This window comes from Chelon labrosus, assembly GCF_963514085.1.
Source record: "Chelon labrosus genome assembly, chromosome: 11".
NCBI classification, from domain to species: domain Eukaryota; kingdom Metazoa; phylum Chordata; class Actinopteri; order Mugiliformes; family Mugilidae; genus Chelon; species Chelon labrosus.
Window position 1 is genome coordinate 16,636,312 of NC_140344.1, and position 18,897 is coordinate 16,655,208.

The window sequence follows — 18,897 nt, forward strand, 5'->3', positions numbered from 1 at the left end:
TTCAGCTGGCAACAAGTTATTTAACCCCAACTGATGCAATGAGTAGCTTCTCATTTCTTAAACAACCTTGTCAAGACACCTCCTGTGGTTGTGGAAAAGATGTTAGTCTGTTTGAGAAGGGTCAAATCATTAGCATGCATCAAGCAGAATAAACATTTAAGGAGAAGAAACTACTAAAACTGGGTTAAAAACTGTCCAACGTATTATTAAAAACTGGAAGGATAGTGGGGAACCATCATCTTCGAGAAAAAAATCCTGATTGATCGTGATCGATCACTTAAACGTCTGGTGAAATCAAATCGAAGAAAAACAATAGTAGAACTAGCAGGCTATGTTTAATAGTGAAAGTAAGAACATTTCCACACGTACAACGCAAAGGGAACTCAGTGGATTGGGACTGAACGGCTGTGTAGCCCTAAGAAAACCACTAATCAGTGAGGCTAACTGGAAAAAGAAAGGCTTCAATTTGTTAGGGAGCATAAAGATTGGACTCTGGAGCAATGGAAGAAGGTCAGATTTACCCTGTTCCAGAGTGATGGGTGCAGATGAAGTGATGCACCCATCATGTCCTAGTGTCTACTGTACAAGCCTGTGGGGGCAGTGCTATGATCTGGGGTTGCTGCAGTTGCTCAGGTCTAGGTTCAGCAACATTATGTGTCCAAAGAATGAGGTCAGCTGACTACCTGAATATACTGAAGGACCAGGTTATTCCATCAATGGATTTTTTTCTTCCCTGATGGCACGGGCATATTCCAAGATGACAATGCCAGGAGTCATGGGGCTCAAATTGTTAAAGAGTGGTTCAGAGAGCATGAGATATCATTTTCACTCATGGATTGGCCACCACAGAGTCCAGACCTTAACCCCATTGAGAATCTTTGGGATGTGCTGGAGAAGGCTTTACACAGACTCTCCCATCATCAATACAAGATGTTGGTAAAAAAATTAATGCAACACTGGATGGAAATAAATCTTGTGACATTGCAGAAGCTTATCAAAACAGTGCGACAGAGAATGTGTGCTGTAAACAAAGCTAAAGGAAGTCCAACGAAATATTAGACCTGTGTGACTTTTTTTGGTGGCGACTTTTGTCTTGGCCAGGCAGTGTATATTCCAGCCTGATTGGTTTGTCGTTCATACTCTGGGCATGTACCTGCCTGTCAGTAAGCCTTGATGCTCACCATCTCCTCTTATCAGCTCACTGAGCTGCTCCCGTCTGCCTGTTGGTCGGATCATAAACTCCCCAGAGCTTCATCATGAGAGTTCATGAACCTCTCCTGAGAGAGGATAAGTGATTTAAAGTGTATGGGATTCTTCTTTTTTTTCCAGTCCTTGGCTTTCAGGTTGTACTTCTTGAGCCAGATGGATGTCGACTTGAGGGAATTTCTTCAAATTCAGCACAAACATCCACTTGTACTCAAAAACGAACTCATTAGAATTTGGTATTCTAAGGTCGAGACCACTGCGACCTCACAAAACACATTTTTATGATCACAGCATGTGTTGTATGAGCCCAGACAGACATGGGGGGGAAACTGCAACTACAGTCATTATTCTGGTAATATCAAGTAGATAAAAATGCATTCATATTCATGCAGCCTCCCTGCAAAACACACTGATAACAACACACCACACGTGGTTCTGCACATTTGTAAGCTCTGTCTATTATATAAAAATGTTCTTTTAACACAGACACCATCTTGATGAATGCATATAAACATGCCTCTAAAGGTGATACTTGAATCTGTGACAGTCAGCAACTTTCCTGAATAAGACCTGCTGCAGCTTGACAGCAATGTGTTAATTTTATTTCACTGGTGACCCCGCGGCAATTCCTCAAAGTTCGGGTCGTGACACCGACTTGACAGCCAGCAGTGCTGCGGATGACAGTTAACTCAGCACTTTTCCCAGCGTAAGAGTGGTACTGTACTGGGAATAAATAGCTGCAGAGTAAAATAGCATCTTACATTCATTGCTGAAGAGGTGAAACTGCATTCCCAGGAGACCCATAGCTTTACAGAAGGTGTACGACGCCGAGCTTTTCTTTTTGGGACACAACTTCAGAATCTAGAGGCAAACAAAAAGAGAAAATTGTCAGCTGCATTATTTATACTGCATATGTTACCGCATGTGACTCATCTCAGTGTTGACTGTGTTTGGAGTTGTCACTTCTTACCAGCAATAGGTCATTGAAGAGAAAGACCTCTCTCTGGAGCTGGGACAGTTTCTGCTTGTGCGGTTTGTTGGCGTCAGGCACCTCGAACAGGCGACAGCAGCACACCAGGCGTCTGTGGGGCACAGCGAGGATCTACGGAGACGAGGTTAAAGAGATAGGGGTGACAGCTCGTACAGAATAGAGGACAGACTGCAGCAAAATAATACATGACACGGGGAAAGGGAGACTGTACAAACAAGAACAGACAGCTCCCTGAAATGAGGGAGAAAATGGCAATGACTTGGATATTACTCACAGTTTTCAGGCCCAGGATAGACTGCTCCACGCGGCTCACGTAGGTGACATGATCTTCATTTGAGCGCAGCTCTCTCTGCTGGATCCTTTCATAAATACCTGCCACCATCTCTCTGGGGATGTCTGCTCCATCATCCACACCTGACAGGATGTCAAGGGTTCATACAGTATAAATCAGTTCATCTCACCAACAGGCTCTGAGCATCCAGTCACAGAGCTTCAAACACAGCATCAAATCTGAGTAACAATTAATATCTATCTCTAAATGTTAGGCCATTCATAATGATTATTTTTCTGACTATAGCTGGAACACTTTCAAAACGACCTCATCTGTCCATCATCCTTCTCTGCAACTCAGTGTGCAGCGTCTCTCTGCACAATGGCTGTCACGGCATGTAAGAGGCTGACATCCGGCCATCACTGCAACAGTCGGTGTCTTGTAGTGCTATGGAGAAACGTTCCTATCAGTGTGCAACTACAGCACTGTATCTACTGGATAATGAATGAACGTAGTGAACTGGGTACACAGGTATCCCAATGCGGATTCCTGCATTATGCCAGTCTGCTCAACGGTCGGTGGTGGAAATTTGCCGAGAGGGGTTAACAGCTAGACTGCAATCTATCAAACATGCACGTAATCAATACATGGTTTTAAATATTAAATATGAGAAAACATATTTTGAACATAACTGGGTTTATATGTGTGACTCATATAAAGAGCAGAATTAAGGAATGGTCCTAAGACATATACCGCAGTATCAAGGATGCAGTGAAATTCAGAAAAGCTTTGAAGGGAATCCCTCAAAATCAATATCTGCTTTGAGCCGTTTAATTGATTTCAGACACTAACTAAGTCACACCAACTCACAAACAGCTGGGATTTTAATAATATAGACTTCAAAACCATCATAAACAGATTTTTAATTATTCACAGATGCTCATTGTGAATCATTTCACTGAGCTGGTCCCAGGAAGGTTAGCAGCAGCCACAGTGGAAACTAATGAGGATCCTAACTGGGCTTAATTTAGATAAGAACAAGAATTTTTTGACTGACTGCATGCTGATATAATTTTTCATTTATGATATTGCATACAAATGAGTTTTTTTATCATCCGTATTGTTCACAGCTGTGAATTGAAAAATGTGCTTTTATCCCAGTGTGCGTTCTGCCGTTGTGCCGTGGTAGTAGTCCCATTATCACCGTGGAGCAGCACACAGAGTTGTTGAGAGTTATTAGGTAAAAAAACAACATAATAACAGATGAATTCTTCTGTTAACTGAAGGTACAAATAAATGTCAGATTGCCCTTCTTTAGGCCACGGTCGCAGTGAATGAATGTATCTGTTAAATCTCTCGATGCAGAAAGTAAGTGCTGAGAGCTTTTGGGAGCTCAGCACAGGTGATGAGATGCTCCAGGAAACCCGAGCTCATATCGTTAAATCTAACGCTAAATCAGCCTCAATTAAATGGGCCGGCGTCGCGGTCTCTCGGGCAGAGCTCCGAGTCAAGGATATCAGGAATCTCTTCCTGCACTACTGATGGTTTTCCTGATGGCAGCAAGCACACGCGGGCGACTGCTGCCTCTCTGAGTAATTTACTTCAGTTCAAGAGGCTGTCACTCAAAAGGCCGATAGCGAGAACGAAGTGAGGTTGATAACAGGGTGCTTGTTGTAAAACTTTGGCTTCGCCTGACTCTCTGCTCTCTTATTTGTCCTCTTCATCCTTCTTTCTGGCATATCAATCCTGAATGTGCATACGTGTGGTTACTATATATATATATATCAGTGAATGATGAAACAAGTCTGAGGCTCAATATATCGTCCACAGAGATAGTTCACGCTCCCTGGAATGACGCATACATGGTGCAAAGCCTGTAAACACACTCTCTCCCTCTCTGGTACGAGCTCATGCACTTACCTCTTAGGTTGCGAATGAAGTCATCAAGGCCCATTTTACGCTGGGGTTTGATGTTGGGCGAGTACATGTCAGTGTTGAGGAGGACCACGGCAAAGGCCAGGATGAAGATGGTGTCGGGGTTGTGAAACTGCTGCACCACATCAGGATTGCACATGCAGTACCTCTGACTGTGGAGGAAAGGACAGGAGAAAGAGAATCGTGATTTTGTCCAGAAACTAAACCGGCAAACATCGGTTCTTTGGGTCCTTAACCACTGCTGCAATTTTCTAGGAGTGATGCAAAGATGCGGAAAGTAACACACTGAAATCCCAGTGATTATTCAGTTCACTGCTTCTGATAACTGCATATATGCTGTGTAAAATATGAAATGTTTACTGCGGTGTGATGAATATGAAATACAAAACTATAATGCTGCAAAAAAAAAAAAAAAAAAAAAATCCTGGTCTTGTATTTATAGAGCAGAATTTCTACCTACTGGTACTCAAAGCCCTTTTGCAGTCACAATGACACATCTACCAGCTCGTTCACACAGGTGCACACACACATTCACACACCGGTGCCAAACACTGGGAGCAATGCAGGGTTCGGTGTCTCTGTCAAGGACATAGAGGCATCTGGTACATATACTGGGGATTGAACCACTTACCCTCTAGTGGGCAATCCACTCAACCTACCGAGCAACAGCTGTCCCTATAACTTCTTACCTTCAAATCCATTTTTCAAACATTCATAATCATCTTGATGTATCTGAGTCTAAACTTATTGGTGCACTACCTAACTGTTATTGTGTCCAGTTGCATCAGCAAGTCCCCAACTTTCCTCCTGAAAATAGGAATAGTCAACTCCGAAGTAATCCTGTCATTTGTTGATTGCAATTGGGTACAACAACAAATCCAGAACAGCACAAAATGTTCACAGTTCAAGTTATAAAAGCAGTACTGAGGACTTTTTATTCTTGCTCTAAGCTGGAGGAATTCGGATTTTAATGCCGACGTCTCACAATACGGGGCGCACTACTTCATGATTTGAGTGCTTATCGTTTCCACTCATATTTGTGGAGCAGTCAGTCTCATAAATGAGGGTGACAGGACAGAGGAGACGTGTCAAAGAGTTCTGCCCGGGGTGAGGCGATGCCGCATTTGAACTTGTTTTGTCCCACCGCCACCCACAGGCTTCGCAAACTCTCACTTACACTCCTCCTTCTCCCACGTCTCCCTCCCTGTCTTTCTGCCTGTCACTTACACTTACATAGTGGGCCATTTCACTGGTGGGAGGCTTTTATCTTTGAAGCCAGGCTAGATGCAGGCATGGAGAGGGCTCTGCTCTGCTCCAGAGGACTGTGCACTTGTCAGAGCATATGCAAGAGTGAGGCCACATCTGAGACCTGTGCAACCAGAAAGCCATTTCCCGCAAACCCACGCGAGATCTAAGGCCGGAGAACTCACAGGGCATCAGTCAAGCGGGCCAGATCAGTAGAAATGCTTTCGTTTGAGGGAGACCATGTCTTGCTTTGTGCAAACGCCCATGCAGCTATAACAAGCAAATACACGGACACACTGGCAAACACACAGAGACACAAACGATTTGCCAACTTGATGCAATTCTGCGGCAAATTCATAAAAGACTGAATGCAAGGCAAGAGCAAGAGGCAAGAGCGTATCGTGTGTGAGTGTATGAATGCAAATGGACATGTGCATGGACGTGTGACAGCATATGTGCGTGTTTATAGGATGAGTGAGGAAACGGTCGAGTGAATAAATAAAGCAATAGGTTTTGTGCGTGTGTTTGTGTTTCATTCACACACTTTCCAGCGCGGATCTCCATCTTACGTAACCAGTTTATTTAAACACCAGCTCCCGATCTCTTATCTTCGTATCTGCATATGAAAGTTGCATGCCAGCTGGCGCAAGGAACGCTTCCTATAAAAGAACTACTCTCAACACGCTTCAAACAGATGACATAACAACTGTTACGTAACAGATATGGCATCAGATGTCTGGCCGTCCCGATAAAGCCTGCTCCTTTCTGACCTATACTCATGGCTCCAGCTACAGAGAGTGTTTTCTCAGATCACTGAATTTATAACTCGCACCCTGGGGCTCAGCACGTATGATTCAGTGTGATGTGATTAACTGATGACCACAGAGGGTGTTCTGATTGGCTCTCAAATCACAATCAGGGAGGGGAAATGAATCCTTTCTCTCTGTTCCATCAACACTTGGCATAAAACACACTTTCCTTGATGGATACAGAGAGGATAGTCTGTATTTTTTTGTATCATTCACAATAAATAAAGATTAAAACCCAACAATGAACTGATTCTTCCAGCTTTGCCATTGTAGCCAAAACATTATATAGCACATTCATCAGTACAACAGACCTGCAATGTTTCCACAAACCTTTTGAGGACATATCTCTTAGGCCTACTTATTGCAAACAAATCCTGAATACAAAGGCCTGGTGCTGTAAATACTAGAGTATTCTGATACTACCACTAGAGCATCAAATATGTATTAATCCACTGCTGGAAATAGTTCCCAACAAGACCTCTATCAACATCTGTTTGAGTAACGTTTTCTAAAATATACAATGCCCAGCTGTTCACGGGAAAAATAGAATCACAAAACAATGCAGCACAGCTAAGAACACCGTGCAAGTATTTGTTTTATTTAAGTCAAAGTGTCGTGATCAGATTTATAATAAAAGATATGATACGATTACGATATGATTTCCATTTAAGGCTTAAATGCATTAACAAGAATTTTCCAGTTTTCGAGAGTTGTGTGTAAATCGAATCTACATGGTACGGGATGGACTGACCATTTGTGATACGTCATTAGTGGTTCACCTCCAAAACGACTGCAGCGGTGGTAAGAACACATAAGAAGAGCCATATTACTAATAATACACAGGAGGAAAGGCCGTCTATAGAATTGATTCCCAAGTCGCTATTTACAGAATCTTGCACTGAAAAATAGACAGGTAAGTGCTTTAACATCAAAGAAGGACTGTCAGTGGCAACTGGTGAAGCACGGACAGCATAAAGGAGATTGTATGAATAGTCCGAGAAGAAAATCGAAGCTCACTGAATGGCAAAAAAATGTTGAACTTTGCCAGTGAACATGAAAACTGTAAATGGTCTGCACTTTTCTACCTTAGTGGTACTCAAATAATGTTACTCATTCACACTGCAAAGTGGTCGCCTGCCCAAGGACACACTGACATTTGGAGGAATCAAACCGCCAACCCTGCAATTAGCGGACAACCCACCTGAGCCACAGCCGACCCAAACACAAACGAAGCCCAATGAATGGTGGCAGCATGTTCTCTGCATGGACTGCAGCATGTTTGGCGTGTTCCTGACCACAGTGACTGCACAGGGCCAGCAGTAAAACAATGAGATGGGCATTACATTTATAGGTGACACTATGAATGCAGCAGCGAAGGAAAAAATATTACCCCAAGGCTCAAAAAACTGGGATGGATAGGAATTTTCTAGACGACAATGAACTCAAACACAGTGCAAGTTTTTAAAGAGGAAAGAATGAATATGTTTCCTGACTTGAATACAACAGAACGACTTTGGAGTGTTTTAACGTGGAAGGTAGAGCAACAAAATCCCTCCAGCAAAGAGCTGCTGAAAAATATCCTCTGTGACAAATGGCAGAACATCTCTCCGCAGATTTGTGACAGACTGGTATCCATGCCCGGGAGGATGAAGTCAGCACAAATCAAGGCGGGTACACAAAATATATTTTTGTGAAAAAACAAAACAAAACAAAACAACGAAACAAAAATACAATGAAATCACAGAAATAAAGGATGTATTCATATCTTGTCATATACTGTATTTCTGTTTTTGTATTTCCCATGCAAGCAGCAGTGACCATATAAAATTATTTCAACTTTTGGAGGATTTCAACAAAATGTGTTCGCACATTTAGCCCCGACACAACTTTACTTCCACCTGGTGTTTACATTAGGTACAAACTAGCAATCCAGATGCTAAATATATGCTAAATATAATGTTAGCATTGTCAATGAGAACATGTTAGCATGCTAACAATAGCATTCAGCTCAAGCTCAAGATGTTCAGTGGGAATGATAGGTACAGAAAGTGTGGAAAGGCCAGAAATAAACGAAAGATAAACCATTTTTGGCGCACATTGTTGAAGAACCAACAATAAAGTCAATTAATCAGACAAACATGGAGGCTGACGGGGGCCTGGCAGCCCACTAACAGGCTGTATATTGGTTATGGTGATCACACACCCCTGTTGTGGAGAAGGACATCTCGGTTAATGAGTTCAAAGGGGCACCGACTCAAGTCGTGTCATGCTGGTGACAGTGTTGCTATTCCTGAGGGACAGAGCAGCACATCAGCAGAGGGCCATTAAATGTACACAGCGATTCAAGCAATTACTCTGAAATAGAAAACAATGATGGTCATTTTTATTGCATTTTCAGTCCTGAGGGCAATCTTTGAATTTTTACCAGGACATTTCAAGGACGGTGCCAGGCAGGAGACGGAGGACCATTTGCAGCTCTTATTTGTCTCTTCGCTCCTGACTGTTTTTGCCTCAGAGAATTTTCAGTCAAAAGGTAGAAGAGAATCATATAAACCTGTCTCCAGCCAGCAGTCTGTTAGAGGCAAATCTAGAAAGGCATAAAGAGAATTGGACAAACTACAGTAGGTCTCTCAAGGTCCTCCTGGTATTTAAACTAGTTTTCTTCAGCAAACACTCGTGCGTCTTTGTGACTGCAGGGCCGGATTCAGCCATGACAGAACCAACTCAGGCTAAATGAGCAGCAAACATCTACTTATACATATTCACGTGAGGCTTTGAATGGAAATGAACATGCTACCATGAGGCACATGGCCAAACTCAGAAGAAGATTTGGCCCAAACTGTCATCCAGGGGAGAAAGGTGTGAAACAGAGCATCTATTTTTGTCCTGATAGAACACATACTGATCGCCTGCAGCTTGGGTCTCTGTTGTGATTGGCTGACAATCAAACACTGCCGAGTTTAGTCAAATGTTTCAGGCGATCAGGACAATTTGCTAATGATACAGGGCTTTTGGTGTCATCCGATCCTGCAGCCGAACTAGTTAAACACTTGTGTGTCCATACAGTCAGCCCATTAGTATGCAACTCTGAACAGGCCTGCTGCCCCAAGGCTGCAAGATCAGAAAACACTTTTTTTTTGTTTCCATTTTATTACAAAACATGTGAGCTCGGTTACGTATCTTGTTTTTCTGTATCACATAGGTGGCCACGGGCAAAAGGTCTGTTCATATTAAAAAGTTCAGAGTGCCCTTACCAGCCCTGCTCAGTCATGTGGCGGACTGTTGCTGTGTTGAATTGTATTAAAAAGCGAAAGCAGAGCCTGTTAATCACTGAGGTCTGGCTGTGAGCGGGCTGACAGTCTTACCTAAAGGCTTCGATGAGTCTCTCCACTTTCTGTGCTTCTCCCTGGACACGGACATGAGCCTGGAACTTTCTCAGGGCTTCGTCGAGCTCCATGCCCGAGAAATCCATCTCATCCACGACGCAGCTATAAAGAAACGGACACAAAGGGAGAGAAAGGGAAAGGCAGAGAGAAAGGAGAGTGACAATGGGTTCAGTTGTAGGATGTCACTATAATAAGAAGGCAAGTGAGTGAGTGTGTGGAGAAGTGTGAGTGTGTGAATATGCAACAAAGTATGTGTGCTGATGGCAAATCTCCCTCTACTTTCATTACGGAGCCACTGACCTGGAAGACGCACGGAGAGAAAACATGTTTGCACATGCACACACATGCATGCACGCACACACACTGTGCAAACATGAGTGGAGAAGAAAGGGCCTGGCGACAATCTGAGATAAGAGGGATGGAAGAAGAGGGATGAGAGGGCAAAAATAATGAAATGCTAAGAGTGAGGGAGCAAGAGAGAGGTACATGAAAGGCTGAAGACAGGCCACGGCAATGGGCGAAGTACGTACACAAGATTGCGCGTGTACCTCTTTGTGTTCGTACAAATGTGTCTATGCGTCTCACTGCGAATAACTGAGGTTGTGTGCTCATGTGTGTTCGGTGCAGTGACCTATTTCTACAGTCTCTACAACTACCTCAGCAAAAAGCCTCTCTGCACCGGCTCTCTGTCTGCAGACTAAACTGGCTGGATGCGAAAAGGGTGAGCATGAAAGCATCAAGTTAATGCATGTTTTCATGGATATGCCGCGTTTATGCACTCAAGTGCTGCATGATAAGTGCGTTTGTGCTGTCACGTGGATATGTAGGCATCGCTCTCACAAATAAAATCTGAAACTATTTCAGAGTCTAAGAAATACATTCAAATTCTCTTTGTTGTGCAGTTGTATAGCGCCACATACACAACACCCAGGAAGTTGAGGTTCACCACTCATGCTCTTTTTTGCTGTTATTCAATGCTCAAGGACTAATCCAAGGTCCCAAAGGGTTCGTTGTGAAGTCCGTGTGAATTAGAGTTGCTCACAATAACAAACTTTCATATCTGCAGGTTAGTGATGGAGCAATCTGAATCTAGTGATGATGACCATGTGACATAGATAACAATTTAAGTAACTTATTGCTTTTTAAACAATTGTAAAACAGTTTAGTACAAAATCAGTAAAAGGCCATTTTAGTAACAACTGAGCAAACTGCTTCCAATGAAGGCTGCAGTCCAAAGCCACAGAAAAGGATATGAAATGGACTTCAAGTTAAAATCATTATGTTAAATAAATAATATTAGAAATTAAACTGGAATATAATATGTAATTGGCAGATTAGTTCCTGGATTTTGACAAAATAAAATGCCGTCAAACCCCTACATAGAGCATGTGTGTGCTGTGGAGATGTCACCAAAATTGACAGGGACTCACTCGAGGACATCTCTGTTGAACTGCAGCTTGCTGTTCCCCAAGAACTCTCCGATCATCTGCCGGCTCAGGCCCTTCCTCTGCAGCAAGAAATGAGCCACTCCGATGGCCGTGTCCGGGACGAAACCGCGAGTGATCAGGAAGTGGATGCCTCTTTCTGGGTTCCTGCCCGCAGATAACGCGTAACAGTAAAGCAGTGTTAGAATGAGCACTGTGTGCATGATGGTTTTGTGCATTCAAGCAAATAGGTTGTGTGGGTGTGAAAAGGAAAACAAGGAAATGTGTTGCACAGTATTTAGGAGAGAGGCTGCAGAGTGTGTGCGTATGTACGTGTGCAAGAAGAAGCAGGCAGAGAAAAGGGGAAAAGAAGAAAGCATTCATGCGCAAAAGCTGTTAGCTCTGGACTTCAGGATCAGACCCATTGTCACTGATGCATGTGAGTTAATTCACTTTAATTTGTTATAACTAATGATAAGTACAGGCTAACCGTAGACTCTATTAATAGGACCTGAGTGACTCTTTCATTGTTCGTGACCTCCTTGAATGCCTCTCCCGTTCCACTGCATTTTCCCTTTTCTATCTTTCCCTCGCTCCTTTTTTCTCCCAGCCCTCCTCTTGATCTCTTTTTTCACGGACATTACACCATCACAGGATGGCACTGAGCAGCCAGCTCCTCCCAACAATCACAAACACTAATGAGCAGCTGCTTAGAGCATTTTTGCAGGGCTGCTGGAGATTTGTTAGACACAAACAGTAATACGTTTACTTTGAACCCTGAGCCAGAGGGTGAAGAAATATTTCATGTGTTTTCTGCAACAGTGTGCATGGGTGCTGCGCCACTCACACATTGAAGAGGTTGAGTCCTATACGGTAGAGGCGTTTCCGGTGCGTATCTGTGGATAGGGTCGGTGAGCGGCAAGAGGCTGGATCCTGGCAGCGGTCCCTTGGCAGAGAGACGACAAGGGCCTGCAGGGCCTCGGGGCTCGGCCCCCCAGGGATCTGTTGAGGATGGGTGTAGTGATACTGCTGGTACTGGGTGTAAATCTGCCCGGACTGCTGGTTAGACTGGGTTGAGGTGGAGATGGAAGTGGACGTAGAGGTAGAAGTGGAGGTGGACCCTAGTCTGTCTGAGCTGCTCTCCCCTTCCATTCCTCCCACAGTTGGCACTGCAGAGCCCCTCCTAGATCCTGGATCGACCATCTCCAGCTCCTCACTGGGTGGAGGTGCAGGAAACTCCGGCTCCTCCACCGACTGGCCATCTCCTGCCCCGGCCATCCCACTCAAAGAGGTCTTCCTGCTGCCCGGTCCTCCTCCGCTTGCATTGCCCAAAGAGGTGGTGGTTGTGGTGGTGGCGGAGGAGATGGTGTAGGAGCTATTGCTGTCAATGTGAACAGTGACATCCCTGAAGGCCATGAGCAGTGAGCTGGCACTGCGCGGCAGACAAGCGCTCTCAGCAGCTGCACGAAGGGCCCCGGGATCCATGAGTAGTCCCTTGCCCTCTCCACCCTCGGACAAGCTCCAACCGCGAAGGGCGTCATCAATCGACTGTGCTAAGGAGTGCAGCTGCAAATATGATGATAAAAAAAAAAGAAAAAACACACATGAAAACCACTGATGTAATCAGGTCAGGAGTGGAAAAGTTTATGATAGCAGAGGCTAATTAGTGGCTATTTGTAAGACTACTGGAAATAGATTAACAGTGACAGCGGCTGGATGACTTAGCATTCAGACGACACTCTCTATCAAGCCAGTAGGGTCAGTTAATGTAGATACAAGGTAGGTCATGTAGCTGAGGGTGGGCTCTTTTCTTTGGTAAGAGAAAGATTTAAAAGAAAGTTTTAGGGTTGGAGAATCGTAGATTTTAGATGGCTCAAGATTAAGATGGAAATATCTTTTTATCTTTCAAACTGTAAAAGTCGTGCTAGTAGCTCCTTGAAGGCTTAATTCCATATAGCACATGTAAATCTGTCCACATTAACAGATCTTATCTTATCCATTAAATGCTGTATATTGTTAATGGATAGTGCCGAGGTAGAGGCAAAAATTTGCATTAAAACAAAAGTCATCAGAAGGTGACGGGAATGTCCGTACATAGTGGAGAGGGGATCATAAACCAAAGTATTGGACAAAGTCAGATATTGACCTGATCAGAGTTTTTATTAATTCTGAGGGGAATATGAATGTTCTATTAAAAGATGACAACATTGTTCAAAGCATAAGGATTGTGATTTTCCAAATAAATCCTCCCCTGAGCAATGCAGTGGATATGCAAGTACAGAAGTGCATTCAGTATTTCCCAAAACATGCACTAGAGGTGCAAGAGGAAAGGTCAGTGGATGAAGTCATGGGATTCATCCTCAGGGAACATTGATTTCACAGCAATTAATCCTGTGGTTGTTGAGGCATTTCAGTCTACACCATTTTGCATCCCTACAACGAAGGATTAAATAAACTCACTTGTTCGGAGAAGCAGTCTTCTAGCTGTGTGAGTGAAGGTCCGGGGGTTTGAGGTGGGCCTTGGTCTGGGCCTGGAGAGGGTGCAGCAGCTGGGGCTGACGCAGGAGACGGTGGCAGAGAGGTGGAGCGACACGGGGGCGGAGGGGGAGTCTTAGAGCGTAAGGGTATTTGTCCTCCGCCTGGATGCAGATTGTAACTGTGTCTCTGGGCTGAATTCCGGTTTCGGCCTGAAGGGCTGGGTTGGCGGAGAGAGATCCGACGGGGAAGCTTGCTCTCCGACAGCGAGTTGCGGATCTTCTGGAAGTTTTTGCTGAGCTGATACTGACGGAAGGCTGTCTGGATGCGACGGGCTGCCCGCCTGGCTATGAGATGGCCTCCGTACTTCTGCTCCAGCTCTTCTATCTGGGGAAAGGAATAGGATGAGCGAAAGTATATTAAACATGCTTAAAGGCTCTGAGGATCATTGAAGATGCTGAAAGAGTGATGCTGCAAAGCACACAGCATCCACAGAAAGATATTTATTCACACATCGGCAAGCAAATATGATGGCATTTTGTGCCCATGTCTGCAAAAGATCAAACGAGTTTGAGGAGTGCCCAAGTTATAAAATACACACTCACACCCCTCTTAGAAGTACGCTTCTTACTTATCTGTCTGCTCTTTTGAAAGTGGTGAAGGTTTATGGTATTAGAGCCGAAGTAAACATCATCTATCATCATTCAGCTGCTAATACTGGCTGAAGGGCCATGGGAAAGAGGATGGATGGCCTGTGACAAAGGTGCTGTTCAGAAATTGAATAGAAAAGTAAACAGCTGCACAAGCCTCTATCTGCTCTGTTTGTTGGCAGAACCGTCTGAGCCCAAAATCTCACTATCCTCCACAATTTTGCCCTTTTATGTGTTCAGCAAGAGGGAGACGGAGGAGGAGGAGGAGAAGGAGGAAGAGGAGGAGGAGGAGTGGGAGGCAGGGGAAGGAGAGACCGAAGGGGAGAAAAAGGAGGGCAGCCACACATGTGTGCCTGCTCACGCAAAAGCTGCACGTGTACACACACTCCTATATGCACACTCGCACTGCAGCGAGTGCGTACAGCAGACCCTTCAGCAGTTTGCTATGAGGAATAAAGACATCTCCAGCCGCCAGAAGCAGTTATTAGCTGTTACCATGACAACCTAGCATCTTTCGTGTTCCTGTCGCTGTGGCGGTGGTATCCTGGGTGTTCTTTTTCATGTCAACAGAGACAGAAATAGATCTGAATGGAAATCTTTTTTGTCACGCAAGACACAATGTCAAGTGATCCAACCTCCTCACCACCGCAGCCAGCTTTCACTCCGTCCCACCATGTGCTTACGGGTCGACAAAAAAAACGACATACCTGCTTGTTTTTATTCTCCAGGCTGATCTCGTACTCGCTGGGCCCCTCCCTCTTGGTCCCCTCCACTTCCTGTCCACCACCAGAGGATGTTCCATCCTCCAGACTCAGTATCTGTCCGCTGCCACAGGAAAAAAAGAAAAGAAAAAGGAAGATATCAGTCCTCCCTTCTGACCAAAACTCTTATCACAGTGGCCGGCCATTAGCTATGCAGAGTGTGAAGAGGTTCATAAAAGAAGCAGCAAGTCTGAAGTGATGTGTTGCTTCGGTGGCCTGGGGTGAGCAGAACTCACTTTATGTGTGTCCAGTCCTGCTGCAGGAAAAAAAAACAACTACTAAATACTAAGTACCTAAAAGCTGACACTGTGTCCAAAGTCACTTCCTTCTTCAATCACGTACGACGTCCTTCATGTTTACACTCAATAATTTGCTCTAGAGCAGCTCTGCAAGCAATAATATTTCCCTTGTTTGTTAATCTGCTGAGTCAAAAAAAAAGAGTCAATCACGTTTTGCAGAGCCACAGCTGACAACTAAAAAAACGTAGTTTTGAGTGGTTGCCAACCTTTTTTGACTCCATAATATGGAGAAAATATCTCCTTGCGATCCATCATCACAGACTGCACGTCTATACATTATGAGCAGTCCAGACCCTTCTTCAGGCTGTTTCATATGAATACTAATTAGTCCTGCAGAGGTAAAACCGAATGCAATACATTGAGACTTCAGGCTATGATAAAAGATCAGCATTTTGTGTTTCACTGACAAGTTTTGTGTTGTGTATAAGGAGCCCAACTGCAGTCTAAGCAGGCACAGAGGCCGTTCCATACAGCCTCCGGTTACAGCAAATCTGTCCACTAAAATGCAGTCAATAATCATTTGACCAAGTTTTATCAGCACTTAAACGCGGAGCTCTGCATCCTCACTATTAAACGTATGCCTGCTTTCAGAAATTTGAATCCCCTCCACCTCTCCAGAGTCCTTCTCTATTTGGCTGTGTGAGAAGTTCGAATTCCTCTTTTAATGTTTTGGCGTTCGATGAATGTATTTTGGGCTCAAGCGGGGAGGGTTTGAGAGGCTCAGAGACAGTCTGCGTCAAGCTTCCCCGGATTTGTTCCGGAGCGTCACGCGAACAGAGCTGCCACCGTCAATTAAAAATGCATATTGCTGCAGCAAGTGGTTAAAACTTAGAGGATTGCATCATACTCATCATTTAGGTGGCTGATCTGCTTAATTACAAGTTAGTCTGCGTAATGAACCAACGAGAGAACACTGATTCCATCTAATTTGCACAATCCATTAATTGGTGGAAAGCATATGCAGTGAAGTGCATTAGATAGCAAACGGAGAGTTATTTTGGACACAGTCTTGGAGTCGAACGGATGGCTGTTCACATTTAAATCCCTACTCGTGCATTTGTTGACACACCAAAAATGTTCCACTGGAAGCTTATGGAAATCACAGCAGGTTTTGTGCATGAGAAAGCTGTTGTATTCCCACGGCAATGGTATCATTTGGAGTGTAATTTCAGTGGCAATTACGATGAAGAGTACAATATTCAGATTCTGCATTGATTAATTGCATGGAAATGTTATGATGCTGGGATTCCAAAAACACCGGAAGCAATATAAGACTATCAAATCCGCAAAGTCAAAGATGACTTGCAGAAAAGGGTAGAGGGGGGGAAACCCAATCAGACTCTACAGATAGTTAATGAAATCAACACTTTCTGTATTGCGGCAGAAGCTAGGAGCAAAAAAAAACTTAATTTAAATCTGACTCTGCAGCGTCAAGGGTGGAAACCGTCTCACTACCCTCCTCCTATAATCCCAGATCCTGTCCGCAGATGTGACGATGCACTTTTACACGACCACATCGGAAGCCACGTAAACCTTACCAAAGTAAATAACAGCAGAAGATGTCCTTTTAGGTTTCCCCAAAACGTTACAGTTTAAGATCATAGTTAACGTCTCCAGAATCTCACCAGCGCTAAAAGTGAGAAAGCACTGAGCACCTTTCATAAAGTCAAAGTGTACTGACGTAAGCACAAGGGTATATGATCATGCCCAGAGGTTTTAAAACGCTGTGCAATTATGAGTGTGTGCGTGATCTTGTGTATGCGTGTGCAGTCTTCCTTCCATCCAGATAATGCTTACTCTAATAATTTTTTACACGAAGGGGACCAGAGCTAAACAGGGCTGGGGAGAATAAAAAGCCTCCTCATGTTTAAATAATGAGCGCATCACTAAAGTTCCTTCTTTGTTTTCTCTGATTGCTGTGAAAGCAACTATTCTTTGCCCCTGAGCCAAAAGTCAGCGATAGGGCCAGAGAAGCTCGGTCATATCTTTAAATGAGATGAAGTCAGTGGAAACAGACAGAAAGAAGCGAGAGAGTGGAAGCAAAGGAAAGGCTGAGATAGAAGGAGAGAGGGGAAACAGGAAGATAGATAAAGAGAGAGAGTGTGTGTTTGTGTGTTCCTGCTGGAGGCTGTCTCTATCAGAAACTCTATTAAAACACTGCCATGCCCCAGCGCGGCATCCGAATACATTAGAGTACATTATAATACATTAGAGGATTTAAAAGCAAGAGTTGAGCCATTAATGCATCTGGACAGCAAAAGCCTGTATAATGATATGGACGGTATAGACTCTTTGCCTCGCTCCCCCACATGCTCGTATAGGCGCAACAAACGCACCAAGCAAGGCCTCGCCTGAGCGCCTGACGTCATGGCGGAAGGAGAAATGAACATCTGTCAAATCGCATTGCTCAACGTCCCATGGAGACCGACAGCACTCTGCGGCCAAGGAAGAACACACACACACAAGGGCTGCAGAGGAAGCAGGTTAGGCTAGATCTCCTGGCGTCCCTTGAGAGGTTTTGTGTGCTCTGATGGGGTCGGCGGAGGATGGTGCATGTGTGCGAGTCGGCGCGGCGCGGATTTGCAGCCACCAGGAGCACACGGGCTCATGTGATGATGATGATGATGATGATAATGAGCCACGGTGTTACACATCTCCGCTACATCTCATCATCTCAGCTGGCTCTCCACCGCCGCTGTGCCATTAGCCCATCCAATCAGGACGATGTGGGTGTCGGAGTTAAGTCATCAGATCAGAGGGAAGAGAGGGATTCCAGACAGACAGATGGTGATATTAATAAAAGCAAAAAAAGAAAAGGAAAAAAAAGAAAGAGTTGATAGCGAGGAATGAAATAGAAATAATTGCGGTGAGCTGATTAAGACATGGTCTTCCACCGGGATAACAGGGGTGATATAATGAGAATATAAATAATGAGAAGAGATAAACAACACGGCAGACGAGGAGATAGAAAAAAAAATACTGGGAAAGACTGGATTTAGAAGAGAAGATGAAAAGATGGGAGGAAGGAAGTGCAATCTGTAATCACTGAAAACATGAAAAAAAAAAAATCAAATTCATAGTTGAAGAGCTCTGCTCCTTCAAAGTGAAATGTCATACATTCACACCTCCCTGCATCTATATATACAAACAACTCATACAACAAACAGACTTGTGCGGCCCACGCAGAAACAGGTGGCAAAAGTGGCAACAGTGGATCCTCCAGTTACTATGGTAGTAGCTTTTGCATTTTTTTGTATTGTTGCCATGGGTGCTTTTACAGTGGCGGCATTATCAGCGCATAGATCATTGCATCATCGCCTCTCCCCTCTTTTCCGTCCATATGTGAGATACCCGCGGGGTGATTGAGGCAATAAGTTTGTCACAGAACATTTAGCAGTCTCGCTCCGGAGCTCCACGGGTCCATAAATACACAATTTCACACTCA

At 44.2% G+C, this 18,897-nt stretch overlaps 1 protein-coding gene across 1 annotated transcript in view; it reads right to left on the reverse strand.

Moving 5' to 3' along the window:
- Positions 1-18,897, reverse strand: part of iqsec3b (IQ motif and Sec7 domain ArfGEF 3b) — a gene marked incomplete at its 5' end in the record, with an annotated part of 28,426 nt that overhangs the window by 3,910 nt on the left and 5,619 nt on the right. The window contains 9 exons of the mRNA XM_084554550.1: positions 1,968-2,067; positions 2,177-2,308; positions 2,472-2,611; positions 4,389-4,555; positions 9,823-9,945; positions 11,274-11,435; positions 12,115-12,833; positions 13,728-14,129; positions 15,100-15,217. Coding sequence (XP_084410676.1) covers positions 1,968-2,067; positions 2,177-2,308; positions 2,472-2,611; positions 4,389-4,555; positions 9,823-9,945; positions 11,274-11,435; positions 12,115-12,833; positions 13,728-14,129; positions 15,100-15,217 — 2,063 coding nt within the window. The remainder of the gene's footprint in view (positions 1-1,967; positions 2,068-2,176; positions 2,309-2,471; positions 2,612-4,388; positions 4,556-9,822; positions 9,946-11,273; positions 11,436-12,114; positions 12,834-13,727; positions 14,130-15,099; positions 15,218-18,897) is intronic.